Below are 19,038 nucleotides of genomic sequence, written 5' to 3'. Positions count from 1 at the left end.
TGTCACTGCGCAATGAATTCTCAACACAGTACATCGTCCGATTTACACCAAATTTGGTCATGGCCACCGCGCTCCCCAAATACATATTTCGAGATTATAATTCGAAAAACAGAACATGTTTCTTCGAAACCTCGCCCCGCTTGGGCCGGCATTTGGTGTGGTGTGACCCCACCGAAATGGACTACCAAACGGACTTTCGCATAATCCGCTGGGATCAAGACTCACGCGGCAAGAAAATTTTGCTTAGAACGGAGAGCCAAACGGGCCCAATTATTGTCTTATCTGCAGAAATTTTTGAATATAGTAGTTAGTATATGGCTCAATTGGATGCCTAATTTTGCTTTCTAGAAAGGAATCTTTCTGCACTTGTGAGAAATTCCAACGAATTGGGAACACCCTTACAACAGTCAACTTCCTAGGAGTAGAAAATTTTTGTCTGCCGTTATCTGTCGTGAACGGAATACTTAAAAATGTCACATCAAAACTCAAGCCATGGTGTAGGAGCCGGGCTTCTTCAAGCTCGGCCAGTTTAACCAAACGGGCTTCAAAATAGGCCGAGCTCGACTCATTTGTCTTACAAGCCTAACTCAGCCTAACTCAGGTCGGGCCTGTAACCCGGCCCACTTTCATTTGAAAGTTCATGGAGGCCCAATATCTCAGATTTATCCTTCAAGTTAAGTTGGTTGGGCTTTAATGGCTTGTTCGAAAATGGGCTTCTTGAGTCAATAATTCTATTAGGCCTAATTTCATACCAGCCCAGACAACATTAGCCAGAGATCTGGAAAACACGAACACAGAACACACCCTCGAGTTCTGAATCGTGATGCAACAGAATAATCACAGCGATAGCAATAGAGAAACAAACACAAACTCCTTTTCTCTACGGGTTAATACAACTTTTACACATCAAAACATAATCAGTGTTTCAATTTACACACTGTTGTTTAAATGTTTCAATTTGATCATTCAATTATAAAATTGTTTCAACGTGGTCTTTCGGGCAGATTTTCTCACTTTGGGACAGTCAAACTGCACATGTGGCACGGTCCAGATATTGATTGTCACGTGTGCAGTTTGACGTCCCAAAGTAAAAAAATATGCCCGAAAAACAATTTTATCATTGGGTGATCAAATTGAAATATTTTAAATAACGGTGTGTAAATTGAAACACTGACTATCTTTAGGTGTGCAAAAGTGGTATTAACCCTTTTCTCTACTCTCAGAATATCTAATTAACTACAGGCTTTAAGTCAATATACGTACCTTATAACAGATCCCTGTAATCGCCATCTTCAATATGAATCAAAGCCTTCCTCTGAGCCATCTCGCTGCTGCCGATTTAACCTTCCAAGTGGCCTGACCAGACCTTGCTCATCAGCCGAGGCGTGAGAGCGAAACTTGTATAAACCGGCGTGAGAGTGAAACTTGTATAAACCGGCATTGACAGGACATATTTAATCTGCACCTAAAAGAAACTGACGTACTCATGTGCCTCCCCTAGCGTCGTCGCTGTGTCCATCTTCTTTTCCAACGGCAATAGCTTCTGCAGGCACCGTTTGTCGCTGATAATATGGCGACGCTTCCTCGCGAGGTCTCCGTTGTTGGACAGAGGCACTATGATCAGCAGAACCTAGAAACAAGAAATTCCTCCGTCCCCTTATAGCCACTTTCAGACTTTTTCATCAGCGATTACCTGATACGAGCATCCCTAGATACAATGGCTAAGGACCTTTTGGCGTCAAAAAGTTTTGAACGTTCATATAAGCTCCGACAAAACAATTGATTTGCCGAATCTCTCCTCTCTACACTGTCAAAGTAATCCTTCAGCTCCCCAAAATCATCGATTCGGCTACCAAGAGCCCTAAGCTTATATATGGATGGAGTTTTCTCAGTTATATGTTTGAGACTCCTTGTCTTCGAATCCCACTGCTCAGATACATTAGCAAAATCCTCTTCTTATCACAAAATCCTCTTCTTATCACCCGATGGTTCACTAATCCACCATGAAAAAGTTATTTCTTTCCCAAATGGACTGGCCCATTCATGTAAAGTTTTATCATTTATGGACTAAACATTTTTTAAGGCCCAGTACTTTATCGTTTGCAACTAGTCATATAAAGGCCCAATTCTCCAGTCTCTATTCGTCCATCTTTTTTACCTGTAAGCCCAATCCAGTCTTGGCTGGACTGGGTCCTAATGAGCTACAGAGGTCCTATCGTTCATTTCTTCATGAAGTACAATTTGTACAAATAGGAATTCCCTTCGGATGTTCAAATGACGAGTTTATATGGTGTCATTTTATGTTATCCGAAAAAAAAAAGTGTTAAATTAATAAGCTAAATCTTTTAGTAATTTGGGTACATTTATGTACACTGACCTGATTAACCCTTGTACAGTGTCGATCAAAGCAGGCATGTCACATTTGATCAGTACCTGGTCATCATTACTCACCAGCAAACAAAAAAGAGTTCAGTAATTTTTATTTTTAATTTTTAAAAGTTTCTTCACCATATTCCCCTCTGTTTGGAGAGTATATATAGCACGCTCGATGAAGACATTTTGGTCTTCTTCTAATTGGTTAAATATGCACACGAATACCTATATTAATTAATCCCTTAACTATGATATATATGCATATGACATATCAAACATTTTGAGTCATATGATAACTTACATCTTAATCACTTCTATGGCATTGTCCTATATATGGACATATCACTAAAAAACACAGCACTGAATTATGGTGAAAAACATTATCATGAACATGGGAAAAAGTTCCCCTTACCTTAAGAGGAAATATAATGTACCTTCTGAATCTTTTGGATTGTTTTGGTAAAGAGAGATACACATGTCTTCTTCTTCTTCTGCTAAAGTAAAATACAGGTTTGTAGGAGCAAATAATAAGACCAATAATATTTCAAATCAGAATAACAACACATGCAGTCCTCCCTTGTCTTTTGTGTTTGGTGTCAAAGTAAAACATATATTTCTTTGCATTAATGCATGCAAGCAACACTTGACCCGGGTAATATCAAACCAAATCAGAAAATTTTTATATAACCTAAAACGTAACCGACATCATACAAGTTTACCTTTTAAACATCTGATATGGTTGCGCATAGAAGTTTCTTATCTGACAATAAAGTAAGTTGGGACAAAACTCAACACGTAGACACAAAGATATTACTTATGGTAAAAATCGAACTTAGTAATTTTCGAATCCATACGGTTTGACCCCAGATAGATTTACCGAAAATCAATAATTTAATTACTAACATGTAAAGAATAAGGTGACTCTGGTCAAATTTTGTTTCTAGGTGTTTGGAGTACATGAAAACCTTGAAATCTCTAATGTATAATATAAAATCTTGCTCATCATCTTTTTATAATTCAACAAGGTGATTCATATTTAATTACCAAAGTAATCATGGCGTAACTTCTTCAATTAACTATCTAGCTACTTGTAAATGATCACTAGTGAGATGCGAATCTATTAAGTCGTGATTAGAGACAAAAGTGTGATCACTTACTGATAATATCGATCCCATGGACACTAAGTGGCATTAACTAATTGTAATGAAAAATAACATAAATTCCCTCCTTGTTGGATCGAAGAGGTATAATTTGTCTTTAGCCGTGGCATCATTACGTGGCACAAGCAACCAAGTTGATATCTATAATTATCTTGTGTAAGGAAAGATGAAGAATGAACGGTCACGATCCACAACCCACTAAACTCGATGACCAAAACCCTTCTTTTTTTACCTAATAATTATTGATTTGTCTTAAGTAGCATTCCCATGAAAGCAAATACGACAAAAAGGTGGCCGGCTAAGACACCTTCTTAACATACTCTTTACACCAACTCACCATATACAACTACTTGTTATATACATAGAAGGAATGAATGTGAAGAGTAATCTACAATCAACCAAAATTGCTTACATAACAAGTAATATCATTTACATAACAAGTAATGACAAATGATAAATTAACATGCATGAGACATATAATAATTGATGAAATCATTTTAACACAATGTAAATGTTAATTTTGATGTGGTTTTGAAGGATTAAGAGTAATTTAATTCAAAAGAAAACACAAGACAAGACTGCAAGTCTACAAAAAAAAAGTCAAAAACTACCAAGAGTCAAAGAAGTAGATATATATATGCTTGAAGTACATATTGATCGTTGATCCTCTATTGGTTATCAGGGTATAAATGGCAAAGAAAAGAAAACCCTAACGACAAAAATTAGGACAGTTAGTACTTGGATCGATGGTTATTATTAAACCAACCCAGCTCCATATTATAACTTTTGGGATTTATACCATCTGGACAAATAAAACCATTCAATAATCAATAGTGACCTTTCTCTCTCCTCTCTTCCCCCCCCCCCGCTCTCTCTCTCTATACATACATACATACATATATATATATATATGGTTGGAGTAGCAGATAAATTCTCTCTCTCAACTCACTCCCCTAAATAAGAGCCACACACATCAAGTCAAGAATATATGATACATAGAGAATCATTTCCATCACCATAGACCTCTTGTTTCTTCAACCTAGGAACTCAAAAATCGCTACAACCAGATAAAACCCCTACACCCTTCAATATCCCACCAATACCTACCCGACGCTTGTTAATCCCACCAACCTGAATCCTTTTCAAGGTTATCCACGTTACCAAGAAAAAATGGAAGCTGATCTTCTACAAAACCCTAATCGTGCTCTCTTAAACACAACAACAAGAACCACTCAGAGTTCTCTCTTAAGAGGTTGTCTTGGAAGTCTTGATGGAGCATGTATAGAGAAGCTTCTACTTCACTGTGCAAGTGCCTTGGAAAGCAATGATGTAACTTTGGCTCAACAAGTGATGTGGGTTCTCAACAATATAGCTTCTTTGGTTGGTGACCCAAATCAAAGACTCACTGCTTGGTTCTTGAGGGCTCTCATTGCTAGAGCTTCTACGGTTTGTCCTCCGACATCTATTAACGACAATAATTTTGATGGCAGCAGCACAATTATTCAAAGGAGGCTAATGACTGTGACTGAACTAGCCGGGTACGTTGATCTAATCCCATGGCATCGGTTCGGATTTTGTGCCTCGAATGGTCTAATCTTCAAGGCAATTCAAGGATTCAATAAAGTTCATATCTTAGATTTTAGTATCACTCATTGTATGCAATGGCCTACTCTTATTGATGCACTAGCTAAAAGGCCTGAAGGTCCTCCTTCATTAAGAATCACTGTGCCTTCAATTAGGCCACCAGTCCCTCCTTTGGTAAATGTTTCTATCGAAGAAGTTGGTCTCCGGCTAGCGAATTTCGCTAAGTTTAGAGACGTTCCATTTGAATTCAATGTGATTGAAAGCAAGGACTTCATCACTAGCTTTGATTTTGAATCACTGATGAATGTTACATATCAAGAGGATGAGGCTTTGGTGATTAATTGTCAAAATTGGATTCGATATTTGTCCGATGAGGAGCATCGGAACAATATTGTCGCTAGCGATGTTGCATCGCGTGATGATTTCCTTGCGGTAATCAAAGGATTAAACCCTTGTCTTGTAATTGTGGTTGATGAGGATTCTGATTTGAGTGGACCAAGTCTCGCATCAAGAATTACAGCTTGTTTTAACTATCTTTGGATACCATTTGATGCACTTGAGACCTTCTTGCCTAAAGACAGTCGACAAAGGATCGAATTCGAGTCCGATATTGGGCGGAAAATTGAGAACATCATAAGCTTTGAAGGAGGCCAAAGAATAGAGAGATTAGAGTCAGGGATTAAGCTATCACAAAGGATTAGAAACAATGGTTTTTCAAGTGTTCCATTTTGTGAAGAGATCGTTAAGGAAGTTAAGGGTTTATTAGATGAAAATGCAAGTGGGTGGGGTATGAAGAGAGAAGAAGACATGTTGGTTCTCACATGGAAAGGTCACAACTCAGTTTTTGCAACAGCTTGGGCCCCAAGTCCATGTGGTTCGTATGTGGATTAAGTGGGTTTGGACTTGTTCCTAGATGGGTTTGGTTGGTTGGTTGGGTTCATGGTTGGAGTGGTCCAGGTGAAAGACCAGAGACAAAAGGTTGAGCTGCCTTTTCAAAGGCTGCAAAAAATGTGGACAAGACAAGAAGGAAAACGGCAACTTCTTTGGAGTGACTTTAAGTTCCACATTTTTATTTAGTATATGAGACAATATCCTGTATCACTTTGTTTTTTCCCAATCTAGTTAGTCGATTCTCTGTTTCTAATAATTTAATGGTTTAAAAAAATTTGTTTTGCATAGGAATTACTATATATATAGGGTAAATTTTTTAAGTAATAGAAACGTTGAAACAGTACATTTGAGGCACTTATTTGTTCTACTCAGCGCAGCACACACTAAACTCAAATTCGAATCAGGCTAGGCACTCTCAAACCACTCGACAAGTTAGTTCAGCTGAAACTCTGGCCGAGCTAGACATGCGTAAACTTGCCCGACATATTAGTTAGACCGAGACCCAATGCAAACCACTTGAAAATAGCAACACTAGCTTAGAATGAACTCTCGACCTCGGACGAGATTTTTTACACCTTAAATCTAGAGAGATAATCAACTAGAATATCGCAAAATGGTTCACTTGTTTGTTAATGCATTATAAGGGCACACATTATTATATATACACACACGGATTATTAACTCTTTTCCTCACAGTGTTGAATATTGAGGTAATTATGAAGACATGTTGGTACTCAATCTCGTATAGGGCCAACGAAGTTGATAGGATGAAATATGAGGAAACAGTTAACCATGCATGGCTGGACCACGTTAGCCTTGGCATTTTCATGAACAGTCACCTTCATGCCTAGCCCATATAATACAGCTAATAAGATGAGGGAATACCATATGTGGAATGCGATACTTCAAGTCTCATTATCTATTCAAGTGATTCTTCTTCCTCGAGCGACCAAATTTCTTTGGAATTTATCGAACCATTTGTACGTATTTATGCACTTGATCACTCAGAAAAGCCAAATAGTTAGCTTCCTAATGTGCTACGTAGACAATGCTTAGAGTTACAAAGTTCCATGAAAGATCCCAGGTTTGTTTGGTAAGTAATCGAAGACACTCTTTAGTTCAGTACCAATTGGAGTCCACATTCTAATTAGGATCCGAGAGTTCAGGGTTTAGGGCTTCGACCCCTAAATCGGGATGCCCACAACTTTTATGGGCTTGAACTACTACCTTTCTGGGCCTGGGAGCCTCCAGAAACCATCTCTAATGTCCAAACTACTACCTTTTATGGGCTTGGGTTGCCTCCAGATTTAAATTCCTTTACCACAAAAATGGATTGCTAGTTCATGGCCACAAAGCCCACGACATAAGATTGGTGTTTAAGTTGAAGTCCCTTTCTTGTCACCTTCAAATGGTTGAGCGTTTGACAAAAAAAATATTGATTGCTAATATCTATCTATAAAATTGGTTAACCATCTTTATATCTCAAAACAATATATTTAGAATCGCACATGCATGATCTTCGATCGCGGGAAAAGTTATTACCCGTGATTTTTCATATATATTGTTGCGATTAAAACCGCAGGTAGATGTGTCATATGTTGTAGTGTTTGTGATGTCTATGCGAGCGAAATGGGTTCAATTATAAGCGATCTAACTCGATTCTTCGATGTTGCGTCTGGTGCTCCGTGTGCATCTCCATATTGATAAGTACATTGTGCCATTCGAGCAAGATTAATAGCTGTTTCAACAAAGAACTCGTCAAATGGTGAATCATCGTCAACGAGGATTCTGTTCAATTCCTTCCATGCTTTGCCAATCAAACTAATACAGTGTGCTCGAGCAACTTCCTCAGAACATCTGGTTTCATTCATGTAACAAGTTATTGAATTTGCACTTTCTCCTCTCAATATCTCAGCCTGAAATCAATTTTTCAAATACACATCATTAGTAAATTAAATTTAAATTAATAAGCAATTGCTCTTGAATTTGTTTTATTTTACAAGATATGTTGAAAACTAGAAATTCTCGGCTCAAACACATCGAAGAATTGTCAATTCTGGGACACACGGTTGTGGGTAACATGCACGGATTTGTTTTTCATGGACCGTCACCCATGAAATCAATATGAGAGTATCGGAGCTAATTTTTTATTATTAACCACTTGGCTTGGTTATGTCGGACCTATGTGAGATTTTTGGTCTTAACAAGATAAGATTGAATGTGGTCAAGCATCATGGTACGTACCGATGAAGTACCTAGATCATTGCAAAGTCGAAAAATAATTGACGATGAACGCAAGAGTTGGTGGCAATCTTTCAAGCAATCTAGTGGTTGCTTTGAGATTGTTTGACCCAACAGAAAATAAGTGTGGGTGAGTATCACAACTCCTGATACCGATCGCCATCCATTCTCAAGATATTCCTCAAATGTTGGGATGCATTTGCCGCAACTCCACTTGGCTTCTTGTAAAAATGCTTTACATATATCTGCCCACTGAAAAGTGAAAACCCCATAATATATAGTGATATCATAATATATATCTTGAAATGCTGATATTTAATTAATTGTGTATATATATATATATATATCTCTGTGTGTGTGTAAGTATGTATACGTACAGCTTTTGTTAGGTATGGAATGATGTTTTCTCCTCGTTCTTTAAGGGTGTCATAAGCCATTTCGTTAATAGTGTTATACAGAGCTAGAAAGCATAATCTCATGTAGTCCGGAAGATCTGCAACACCATCGATGTCCCACCTCCAAAAACATATATACATTTAAAAATGTAAAAAAAAAAGAAGAATTAATTTTTTGACTAATAACAACTCAGCAAGCGGGTCATTTGGACAACCCACTAAATCAAAATTCGGGTCTAGCTAAGCGTGCTCAAGCACACCCAATAGGCTAGTTGGATTGAGGCCCAATGTAAACAACTTGAAAATAATTGTGTCATCTTAGAATAAAACTCTCAACCTTGGACAATATTCTTTATACTCTAAGTCTAGACGATAACCATTTAGGCTATCGCCAGGTGGTTGAAGACAAAAATTATTGTAGTAAAAAAGCCACAAACCTCTCAACAAGATTGGTAAATTGCTCCAATTCATCTAGGGTACCATAAACGTCGTAGATGTCATCAATAATTGTAATAAAATAGGTCACTTTTGTTAGTCCTTTGCGACAATGACTAAATTGAGGTTGAAACACCATTCCGACAGTCCAAAAGAAGCACTCCATCAATCTGTCTCTAGCGAAGCTTAACTTGTTTGATAGTCCCAAATTATTCCACCACCTATTAGTTAATTACAAATACAACAAATAATGTCAAAACGAAAAATGTTTAAGATCCTCGTGTGTTTTTTTTGTCACAATTATCTCGAATGATGAAATGGACGCACATAATTCATGTGAAATCATGTGTTTCACTTGATCCATATGAAATCGTGTGCGTCCATGTGATAGCTGGGGCAAAAAAATACTGGGATCTATAAGATTGTTAATGTCAAAAAAAACCATTTACCGATTAAATAGTAACTCTATATATAGTACGTGTAGTGCATATACTTACATTGACATATCTCCAAGATCTCTTTGGTGTACTGATTGTACCAAGTTGAAGTCCAGCTTTGCAAGCTCAAGTAGCTTTGAGTTTATATAATTTGATTTATCTAAAGCTTCGATAAACCACCTTGCTTCAAGCCTAGACATTCTACGATGCACTGGAAGTTCCAAAGAGTGACTCACATGTTCTGCAATGCCATAGTAGCCCTCCATTTTACTCTGAAAGTCCCTGAGATGTTCACTTGTGAATACCAAGGCCTTGTCTAAGAGGTCTTCTTCTCCTTCCAACGCAAGATAGGCAGCTTCATACAGACTCAACATTCCTTTAATGTCGTTTTGAATATATCGTTTGAAATGACCATTATCGTCCATAAAATACTTGAAAACATCTGTACGAGCCAAATAATAATTACTATAGTTAAAAATTCACCCCAACTATTAAAAATTAATATTATCCGCTTTGAGCCTAAATCCACACGGTTTTGTTCTTCTTGATCGTTACCTATGGTATTTAAGCCCAAAAAATGCATTGGTTGTGTGAGAGAGAATGAATCTTTATTTATAAACCACTCCGTTGAGTTATGTCTAGATTTTTAGTCATGACAACTACTATAATAATTAGCTATAAAATGGAACACCGATTATTATTTGATACAAAACATGTTAGTATATATGTTACCTTGTGAGACTTGATAGCCATGTTGTCTTAGGAGCCTAAACCTAAGAGCAGTGGCATGAAGTGAAATTTCTTCTTCTTTGGAAGATAAACATCTATCAAGAGCTTTCTTTATATCATTCTCATAGTGGTATCCCAATCCTAAACGTTGAATGTCATTAATCAATTCAAGCTTGGTCAAAATCTCTACACCCTCATCGTTGATCATACCCCTCACTTCCTCCTTCAGCTTCTTTGCTTTTAATTTTTCGTATTCTTCATCCTAAAATGCCAAATTAACCAAACCAATCCAAGTTAATTACAGCATACTATATATATATAATTCAAGAAAAATAAATATGGTTAAATTACCACGTACCGTATGATCAATCTTTATGGACTGCAAGAATTTATGAGTCCAAGTAGTTGGCTTGTAATTCGCAGACCGTCTTTGGTAATTGGGTGCTGGCATGGGAAATTCTGTACTGCTGAATGAGCAACTAACCCACCGAGCGTCGGCCGGAGTCGTACGAACTCGTCTTGGTGGAGGAACTTGTTTAAGAAAATCACATTTCAGTGGGTGGATAAGGGTTAAGCTGGTGTTCATCAGATGAACTGCCATTTCTACTTATTGTTATACAGAATCTTGTGAGCGATGCCTGCCTGCATTTATAGTGGCTGTAATTTTTGTACGATAAGCTTTCATTAGACACGTTTCTTATATGTGCGATATCGATTTCTAGGTCAGTAGAACAGGGATGATGACTGATGAGGGCTCTTTGTGGGTGTTCAAAATGAAAATGAGAAAGATGCATAGTTAGTTCCGTGGTCAAATGTTGCATGAAAATGAAAGATCCAACGAATCGATAATAAGGACAAAGAGACATTCGCTACAACGTCACATGCTCAGTGTGTGACATTAGAGATCAACATACTGACCTAATCATACTGCCACTCAACAAAGGCTATACTCATGAGAATCATATTTATAAAAAAAAACAAAGTTGAGTTTGGTAAGAAAGCAAATGCATCTTTCGTGGCCTCCCCAACTCACATGAAACCAAGTTCCAAGTGGGGCACTATAATAGTATCATGGGACCAAATACTTAAAAGTTTTTTCTTTTATTTTAATTATTTTGGGTCTTTTATCGTCGTCATCATCAAGCGAGTCTTTATCCCAAAAATTTAGAGTCGGTTACATGAGTTTATGAAAACATCACCGAAAATTTACTACATGTATTTGTTTTCTCCATTCATTTTTATCATGGATCATACATGTACGAGGTATTTGGTAGAGCCTAAATTTGTGATTGAAATATATGCACTAGCTACTTCATATTTGCCTATTTGGTGTGCCAAGCGATGCATAAGTCGAATAATATAGGGATGCATGCCCCAGTTCATGTTGTGGTGTCAAGGATGTTATAATTTGAAGAAAGTATGGATGAGAAGAATGAGGTGAGAAGTTGTAGAATGAGGTGAGAAGTTTTGGACCCAATTCACTCGAAGTATTGTCCACATTCTAGTTCTAAAAAATGCATGCCTTTGTTACGTTGAGACACCGTATAAGCACAGCTTTCTAACAACAGAATTTATTCAACAACAAAAAAAAAAATAGATCTATTAATTAATTGATGGGAAGCAACATGGATGCCCAACATTGCTGTCAAACTGAAGTGACAAGCACCAATAGAGTAAATGTGATGCCACCATTGTCTCTTCCGATTAATAATTAATTGCACCGACAATTTGTTGATGGCCCAAAAAAAAAAATTATTGAAGACTACAAAGGAAATGTATGGGCCGGATTTACAAGTTCCTAAAGCCCAAACAGTGCTGCCCCAATGGGCCAAGTTTTTCGGCCACGGAGTCCAAACTCTATGTTAGGCCCAGCAACAGAATATTACGGCATTCGGAAAACCAGGAGTAAGTTCAAAGGAGTCTTAGAGAATACTTTAATATTGACTTGACCACCACCAAAGAACGTATTGCCACGCTCAGAGACGAATTGGTTCGCAAAACAAACAAGAACTACAAAATAAAAAATCAAAAGTGATAAGGATTCTAGTGAATGAGATCTCAGTCATCCCAGTAATCAATCATGTCCCTTGATTGATGTGCAACAGGTTTTGTGTGTCCCTACACTTACATCAATCAATGGCTAAGATTGATTACTGGGATGACTGACATCCTTAACATTTTTGATAAAAAACAGTTGAGAGTAACACTGGGATCCCATGTGTTTGTAATGTCTATGGGAGCGAAATGGGTTCAATTATAAGCGATCTGACTCGATTCAACGAAGTCGCGTCTGGTGCTCCGTTTGCATCTCTATACTGGTACGTACATTGTGCAATTTGAGCAAGATTAATAGTTGTTTCAACAAAGAATTCGTCAAAAGGTGAATCGTCATCAACACGGATTCTGTTCAATTCCTTCCATGCTTCACCTATCAAACTACTACAGTATGCTCGAGCAACTTCCTCAGAACATCCGATTTCGTTCATGTAACAAGTTATTGAATTTACACTTTCGCCCCTCTCTATCTCTGCCTGAGATTAATTTTTCAAAAACATATCATTAGTCAATTAAATTTAAATTAATAAGCAACTATTCTTCAGTTTTTTAATTTACAAGATGAGATTGAATGTGGTCAAACATTTTAAGAAAATCCACCCCAAACAATGCAAATCACTATTGTACATTTTGGACTTTAACGCACACAATTTTGTTCTTCTGGGTCATCACCTATGGTATTTAAGCTTAGAAAATACCTTGGTTGTGTGAGAGGGAGTGAATTTTTACATATAAACCACTCAGTTGGGTATTGCCAAGTAATGCCAACTCGAATACACGATGTGAGATATTTAGTCTTGACAAAACAATCATAATACGTACCGATGAAGTACCCATATCATTGCAAAGTCGAAAAATAATTGACGATGAACGCAAGAGTTGGTGGCAATCTTCCAAGCATTCCAGTGCCTGCTTTGAGATCTTTTGATCCAACAGAAAATATGTGTGAGTGAGTATCACAACTCCTGAAACCGATCGCCATCCATTCTCAAGATATTCATCAAATGTTGGAATGCGTTTGCCGTAACTCCGCTTGACTTCCTGTAAAAATGCTTCACATATATCTGTCCACTGAAAAACCCACAACGCCACAATATACAGCAACATTTATCTTGGCTGATATTTAATTAATTGTATATATGTATGTGTACGTACAGCTTTTGTTAGGTACGGAATGATGTTTTCTCCTTGTTCTTTAAGGGTGTCATAAGCCATTTCGTTAATACAAAGCTAGGAAGCATAATCTCATGTAATCCGGAAGATGTGCAATATAAGTATTGTACGAGAAACTTCGAGTTCATGACTAGACACGTTTCTCATACACGTACAACGTTTTGGGGTGGGTGGGATTTGGGTTGTGGTGGGTTGATGGCATGGGTGGTGAAATATTAAAAATGGGGTGGGTAGAAGGTGGACATGGAATACCTGAGATAAAATTGCCAAGAATGCCTGAAGTTGAATTTATATTTGAATTGTAGGTATTGTTGAACAAACCTGATGTATATGTTTCATTGTTGGCAGATGCAGCAAGAACAGGGATCTTTGGAAGCATCACTGTTGCTGGTATACCTGAAGAAAAGTGGGACCTTGTCATCAAGTCATTTACTTCAGATGATGGAACATCAAGAGGTGTCATTCGCTCCGATACGATATTATACTTTGAGAGTTCAAAGTCTTTGCGGAAGATTGAAGATCAAAAGCAAGAAGTAGAGAAGGAAGAAGAAGTAGAGAGAAGTAAGAAATGTGCTTTCATTTTAGTCGTGGAAATGAGACGTACCAATGAAACTAGTTTCCAAGTGGGCCCTATAAATTATAATAGTATCACAGGTCCAATTTTTTTTATTTATTTAAGGCAAAAATATATTTTTCGTCCCTCAATTATGGTGCGAGTTTCATTTTGGTTCCTAAACTTTTTTTTTCCTCTCATTTTCGTCCCTCAACTATTGAAAAGTACAATTTTCGTCATTCAAATGAGATTGGGGTAGAGAAATGCTTGATTGACACTTATGTGGCATGCAAGAGAAATTTGATCTGACGAACAATTGGATGCCACGTAAGATTTTTTCGTCACCAGATTTATTTGAAGGACAAACGTGAGTACTTTTCCATAGTTGGGGATGAAAAAGGAAGAAAAAAACTTAAGGGATGCAAACGAAACTCGATCAATAGTTGAAGACTGCGAAGGGAATGCATGGGCCGGATTTACAAGTTCAAAAGCCCAAAGAATACTGCCCCAACCGGCCAGGTTTTTCAGTTCTCTTCCCATTTTCTACTAAAAAATGGTCCATGAGCCCAAGTGTCCAGCATTTATTTGAGTCGAAAATCTGAAGTTTTCATTGGGCCCCAGTTAAAAAGAGTTTGAAAGGAGCCTTTCAAGTATCAAAATCCAACGGATGATAAAACAGACAATACCAAGATGTTTAAGATAAGGGCAAACGGGAGGGTTCATGCTTCCTGGGCTCCAAAACTCACAATCAAGAAAGCTAACATTTCAAAACCAAACAATATTCGTTCTTGCTAGTAATCTATTTAAAAACACAACCATTAAATCCCAAAGAAAACAAACGTTTGTCTTAAACTCGACAACAAAAACAACAATAGGAACCACATTACTACTCCACTTGCAAGATGTCAAACATAACATAGTCCGGAAAGACAAATCAAAATAGCACAACAATCTAAGAACCCTTATCAGATTTTGAAGCAGCAGCGGCAGCTTGTCCCCGAAGACGACCTGTCCTCCTGGCTGCAATGAGACCCACCTTTTGACCAGGTGGAGCAAAGCGGCTAACTGTACTAGCGTGCCCAATATGCTGGTGGTTACCACCACCATGGGGATGCTCGACAGGATTCATCGCAACACCACGAACCTTAGGCCAGCAGTTCCTCTTCACACGGTATTTGTGATATGCATTACCTGCCTTCAGAAGTGGCTTCTCAGTCCTGCCACCACCTGCAACCTGACCAATCATAGCCCTGCACCCACTTGGCACAATCTTCTTTGCTCCAGAGGGAAGCTTGACTCTGCCAAGTACATCAATAAAAGGAAGAGGAAACGATCAAATATAAGTAGGAAAAAAATTTCATAGTTTGACAGTTAAAGCATGGGAGAAAGGACTGGCTAAAATATCAAACTCAAAACAAAGAAACAATAGCTAATGTACATACATATCTAAAGGAAATGCCATTCACAATAATATTGCGAAGTACATTAATAAAAGGAAGAGAAATAAACAGGAAAAAAAATTCATAGTTAAACAGTTAACTAAAAAATCAATCTAAAAACAAAGGATCAACAGCTAATGTACATAAATATCTAAAGAATATCCAATATATAATAATATCATAATCATTAAAAGAACTGACTACGTATTACCCTGATACAAAAAAGGAACAAAGCCACAGACAACTAAATAATACAGGCATAATCCAGGTTGGTGCTCTGAAGATTATATGGACCTAAAAAACAAGCAAGTTGTCTAAGGGGCAGTTATTATTATTAGAACACCATGGTTATTAAGATAAAATTAGAAAAAGAATAAGCTATAATCAGCACAGCAAATCAACTTTACCCAACAAAAAGAACAGATTTCAAAGATTTTTTCAGATTACACCCACATTAACTTAGTAATGGCAGATAAACAATAGCAAATTAGAACTTATGCCATGCCGTGAATACAACATGAATATGTTTTATTTGTTACAAATTAAATACTTCATGCTCATGACAAGCAAACTCTCCATTTATTGAAATTCCAATCAAACACAAGCTTTTCAAAGCTACGTGCTCTTTGACACTCTCCCTAGACGACTTAGAACTTCCTGTGGTTTAATTCCATTCATCTGATATGTACTCTCAAGTCAAAGACAAATCATAATATAACATCGGTTTTATTGTAACATAAGATTGAAAGGCATTCAGAAGTTATATTCTCAAAAAATATTACACCAGTGGGTAAAAAAGGGATGCAACGATTATAAACCTCCTGCAAGAACAATAAAAGGAGCACTAAAAGGAGTGAATTATACAAATTTTTTCCAAGGACAAGGATTTAACTCCTTTAAATAAACATTTTGAACTACAAATCTAAAATAATCTAACACAATGCTCAAGATCATCAAAGCAAGACAGGCGGATCGTTTTCTTTGGCAGCATAAAATCGTAAAATACTGAAAAAATGTAAATACTCGTCTCCTTCGACAATGGATCCAGTAAAAAAAATAAACGAAAAGAAATCAGCCGCTCCAAAGGTTTGATCATGAAACGATAGTGATTACCTGGTAGTTCCATTATCAGGGTTGTGACTGATAACAATAGCATAATCACCAGAGGCTCTAGCAAGAACGCCACGGTCACCAACATGGTGCTCAACATTGCAGACAACGGCACCCTCGGGAATAGCTCTAAGAGGAAGAACATTTCCTACCATCAAGTTAGCCTTCTTGCCACAGTAGATGAATTGACCGGTGTACATGCCCTCAGCGGCGACGAATAGCTCCTTCTGATGCTTGTAACGGAAGGGATGGCGGAACACAACACGAGCAAGGGGAGCACCGCGACCCGGATCGTGGATGATCTCGGAGACTACACCCCTCAGGTAACCGTTGCGCTCGCCGAAGTCGAGGGAGCGGAAACGGGCCGGACCCTTGCGGTGGTGGGTGTGGGACTTGAAGACAGACCCCGCACCCTTACGTTGCGACCGAATTACTCGACCCATCGCGTGCTGAAGATGAGAGTCTAGAGTTAGGGTTTCTCAGGGGGTGAGGGGCAGGGGAGCGGCTGCGAAATGGAAGAGACGGTAGGGTTTTTATAGTCGAGTACAAAACAGACGGGTTACTAGGGTGTTTATATACTGTAATTACGGATATGTCCTCTTAGTGGGCTTTTCGGAAGCCCATCTGTTAAAAGGCTCGTTGTTTAAGTCCAGGTCCAGTAATGAGTACAATTGCACATTACATTGATAGACCCACGAGTTTTTGAAATTAAAGCCCATGCCATAGCCTGGACCTCAAATTGGGTTTAGTTTCTCTGCAATCCACATAACATTACAGCTAAATTGAAGCCCACGAATAATCAGAATAGGCCTCCCAACCCAATGGGTTTAATGCATGCACCGAATACCGATGCAAGGAAACCTGGGAGTATGGGCCTAATAGATAAATTATATAGCATGGGCTAGTATATGGGCCTACTCGGAAGAGGACCGAATTCTCTATGAACAATATTGGGCTTAGTGGTTGTCTAGGATCCTGGGATGCATCCACTGTTGTCGGCGATTCAATCTTTGGTTTCATGTTCACAAAATGCTCGAGGAGTTGTACAAAGAAATAATCAATGAAGCTAAATCCGGAATAGCAAGTTGAGATTTCTTTTAAGGGCTCTTGTACCTGAAATTGATCATCCATCATTTTTGGCTGAGCTTCCAAAGGATAAAGAGTGAGAAACTAATTTCCAGCAAAATCAGAAGACGATCATGATCAAATAGAGCAAGGCATGTTTAGTTTGTAGTTGTTAAGAAAATTCACCCCAAAACAATACAAATCAACATTGTCTGTTTTGGGTCTAAGCCCACACAAGTTTGTTCATTTGAGCGTCGTCAATGATATTTAAGTCAAGAAAATGTATTGTTTGTAAATCATTCAATGATATTTAAGTCAAGAAAATGTATTTTTTGTAAATCATTCGACTGAGTTATTTTTACTCTTCCCAAAGAAAACAAATTGTCAAGATTGTTTACCAGTAAGATAAGACACTATCATCATCACTGTAACATTTACAGCAAATCACTCAATCACAAACAGACAAAGCATCATTGTAGCTCCATAAGGAGTCAAGAACAAAGTGCCAAATCCACTTCCTTGCTTGCTTTACACTTCCTAATCCTAATCCCTGCAAACATGTTTGAGTGAGATCAAGACTGTACCTATTTTGTCTGCAAGCCAAGCCAGTACACCTCCCTGACCCAAAATGAGCTTAAAATTCTACGAACATTGAAATGGGGAATTCATCACATGTGTATGTATGTGGGCTGCTTCTTCTTTTTCTCTTTTTTTTAGGAGAAATATTCTTCGGATAGAGCCGTCAAATAGACATTTCAACAAACACGTTTCACGTGTCTCCACCGCATTTTTATATTTAATTTCAAGTGGGATCAAATGCATATTTGTATAATATTATTACCTTTGAAAAGTCTCAGATTTCGTTCATCCCATGAAAGAAGAAATATAAAAAGGAGAGAGTCACAGACTTTGAGACTGTGAAGGACTAAAGGCGTCATGTTCGATAAGACATGTTCATATCAACATACGTGCACTCTACCCCTCCTCACTGTGAATCCACAGTGGTCTTTTTTAATCTGACACACGATGTTCTCATTTTTTTGCTTCCGTGAGCTGCTTAACTAGCCATTATTAACAAGCAAGCAAGTCTATAATCATTTCCACTGTGACGCTTGTGAGAGTAGCCATACAGGGATAACCCTGCTTATCCACTTCGGCCAAAGTCATATGTGATATGTTTGTGGGTCCGTTCGGTTTCACGATGGTTTTTGGCTTAATTTATCTATCGATAGATTGTGGGACGTGGCATGTTTGATTTGAGTTTAGATCCAATTTAATTGTCCAGATAGACAAATCCGACGATATTGTTCTCATAAAAGACGAACTGTAGAATACAATGCTTTGTTTGGTTATAACTGAATCCTAGACGTACAAATGCAATCCCTTATCCCGAAGAAC

At 37.9% G+C, this 19,038-nt stretch overlaps 4 protein-coding genes across 5 annotated transcripts; 1 reads left to right on the top strand and 3 right to left on the bottom strand.

Moving 5' to 3' along the window:
- Window positions 1–4,491: 4,491 nt before the first annotated feature.
- On the top strand, window positions 4,492–6,256 carry LOC119992254 (scarecrow-like protein 32). Its single transcript, XM_038838948.1, has one exon. The coding sequence runs from the start codon at window positions 4,704–4,706 to the stop codon at window positions 6,006–6,008; it is 1,305 nt and encodes a 434-aa protein (XP_038694876.1). The 5' UTR covers window positions 4,492–4,703; the 3' UTR covers window positions 6,009–6,256.
- A 1,270-nt stretch (window positions 6,257–7,526) lies between these two features.
- LOC119992103 (probable terpene synthase 12) lies at window positions 7,527–10,846 on the bottom strand. 2 transcript variants are annotated; one of them, XM_038838726.1, is made up of 7 exons: window positions 10,604–10,846; window positions 10,249–10,507; window positions 9,577–9,958; window positions 9,082–9,300; window positions 8,627–8,765; window positions 8,253–8,501; window positions 7,527–7,924 (listed from the first exon to the last, which is right to left on the bottom strand). In XM_038838726.1, the coding sequence occupies exons 1-7, from the start codon at window positions 10,844–10,846 to the stop codon at window positions 7,625–7,627; spliced, it is 1,791 nt and encodes a 596-aa protein (XP_038694654.1). In that variant the 3' UTR covers window positions 7,527–7,624. The 2 variants fall into 2 exon arrangements, with proteins under 2 accessions (XP_038694654.1, XP_038694655.1); XM_038838727.1 differs by having other exon boundaries at window positions 10,456–10,507.
- A 1,281-nt stretch (window positions 10,847–12,127) lies between these two features.
- On the bottom strand, window positions 12,128–13,515 carry LOC119990892 (tricyclene synthase TPS4, chloroplastic-like). Its single transcript, XM_038837028.1, has 4 exons — window positions 13,456–13,515; window positions 13,123–13,371; window positions 12,572–12,776; window positions 12,128–12,255 (listed from the first exon to the last, which is right to left on the bottom strand). Exons 1-4 carry the CDS (start codon window positions 13,513–13,515, stop codon window positions 12,128–12,130), a joined length of 642 nt encoding a protein of 213 aa, XP_038692956.1.
- A 1,240-nt stretch (window positions 13,516–14,755) lies between these two features.
- Window positions 14,756–17,098, bottom strand: LOC119991899 (60S ribosomal protein L8-like). The gene is made up of 2 exons (XM_038838434.1): window positions 16,579–17,098; window positions 14,756–15,324 (listed from the first exon to the last, which is right to left on the bottom strand). The coding sequence occupies exons 1-2, from the start codon at window positions 17,016–17,018 to the stop codon at window positions 14,979–14,981; spliced, it is 786 nt and encodes a 261-aa protein (XP_038694362.1). The 5' UTR covers window positions 17,019–17,098; the 3' UTR covers window positions 14,756–14,978.
- Window positions 17,099–19,038: the final 1,940 nt, after the last annotated feature.

Source organism: Tripterygium wilfordii, chromosome 22 (genome assembly GCF_013401445.1).
Source record: "Tripterygium wilfordii isolate XIE 37 chromosome 22, ASM1340144v1, whole genome shotgun sequence".
Lineage (NCBI taxonomy): Eukaryota > Viridiplantae > Streptophyta > Magnoliopsida > Celastrales > Celastraceae > Tripterygium > Tripterygium wilfordii.
This window is presented reverse-complemented; position numbering and strand designations above follow the sequence as displayed.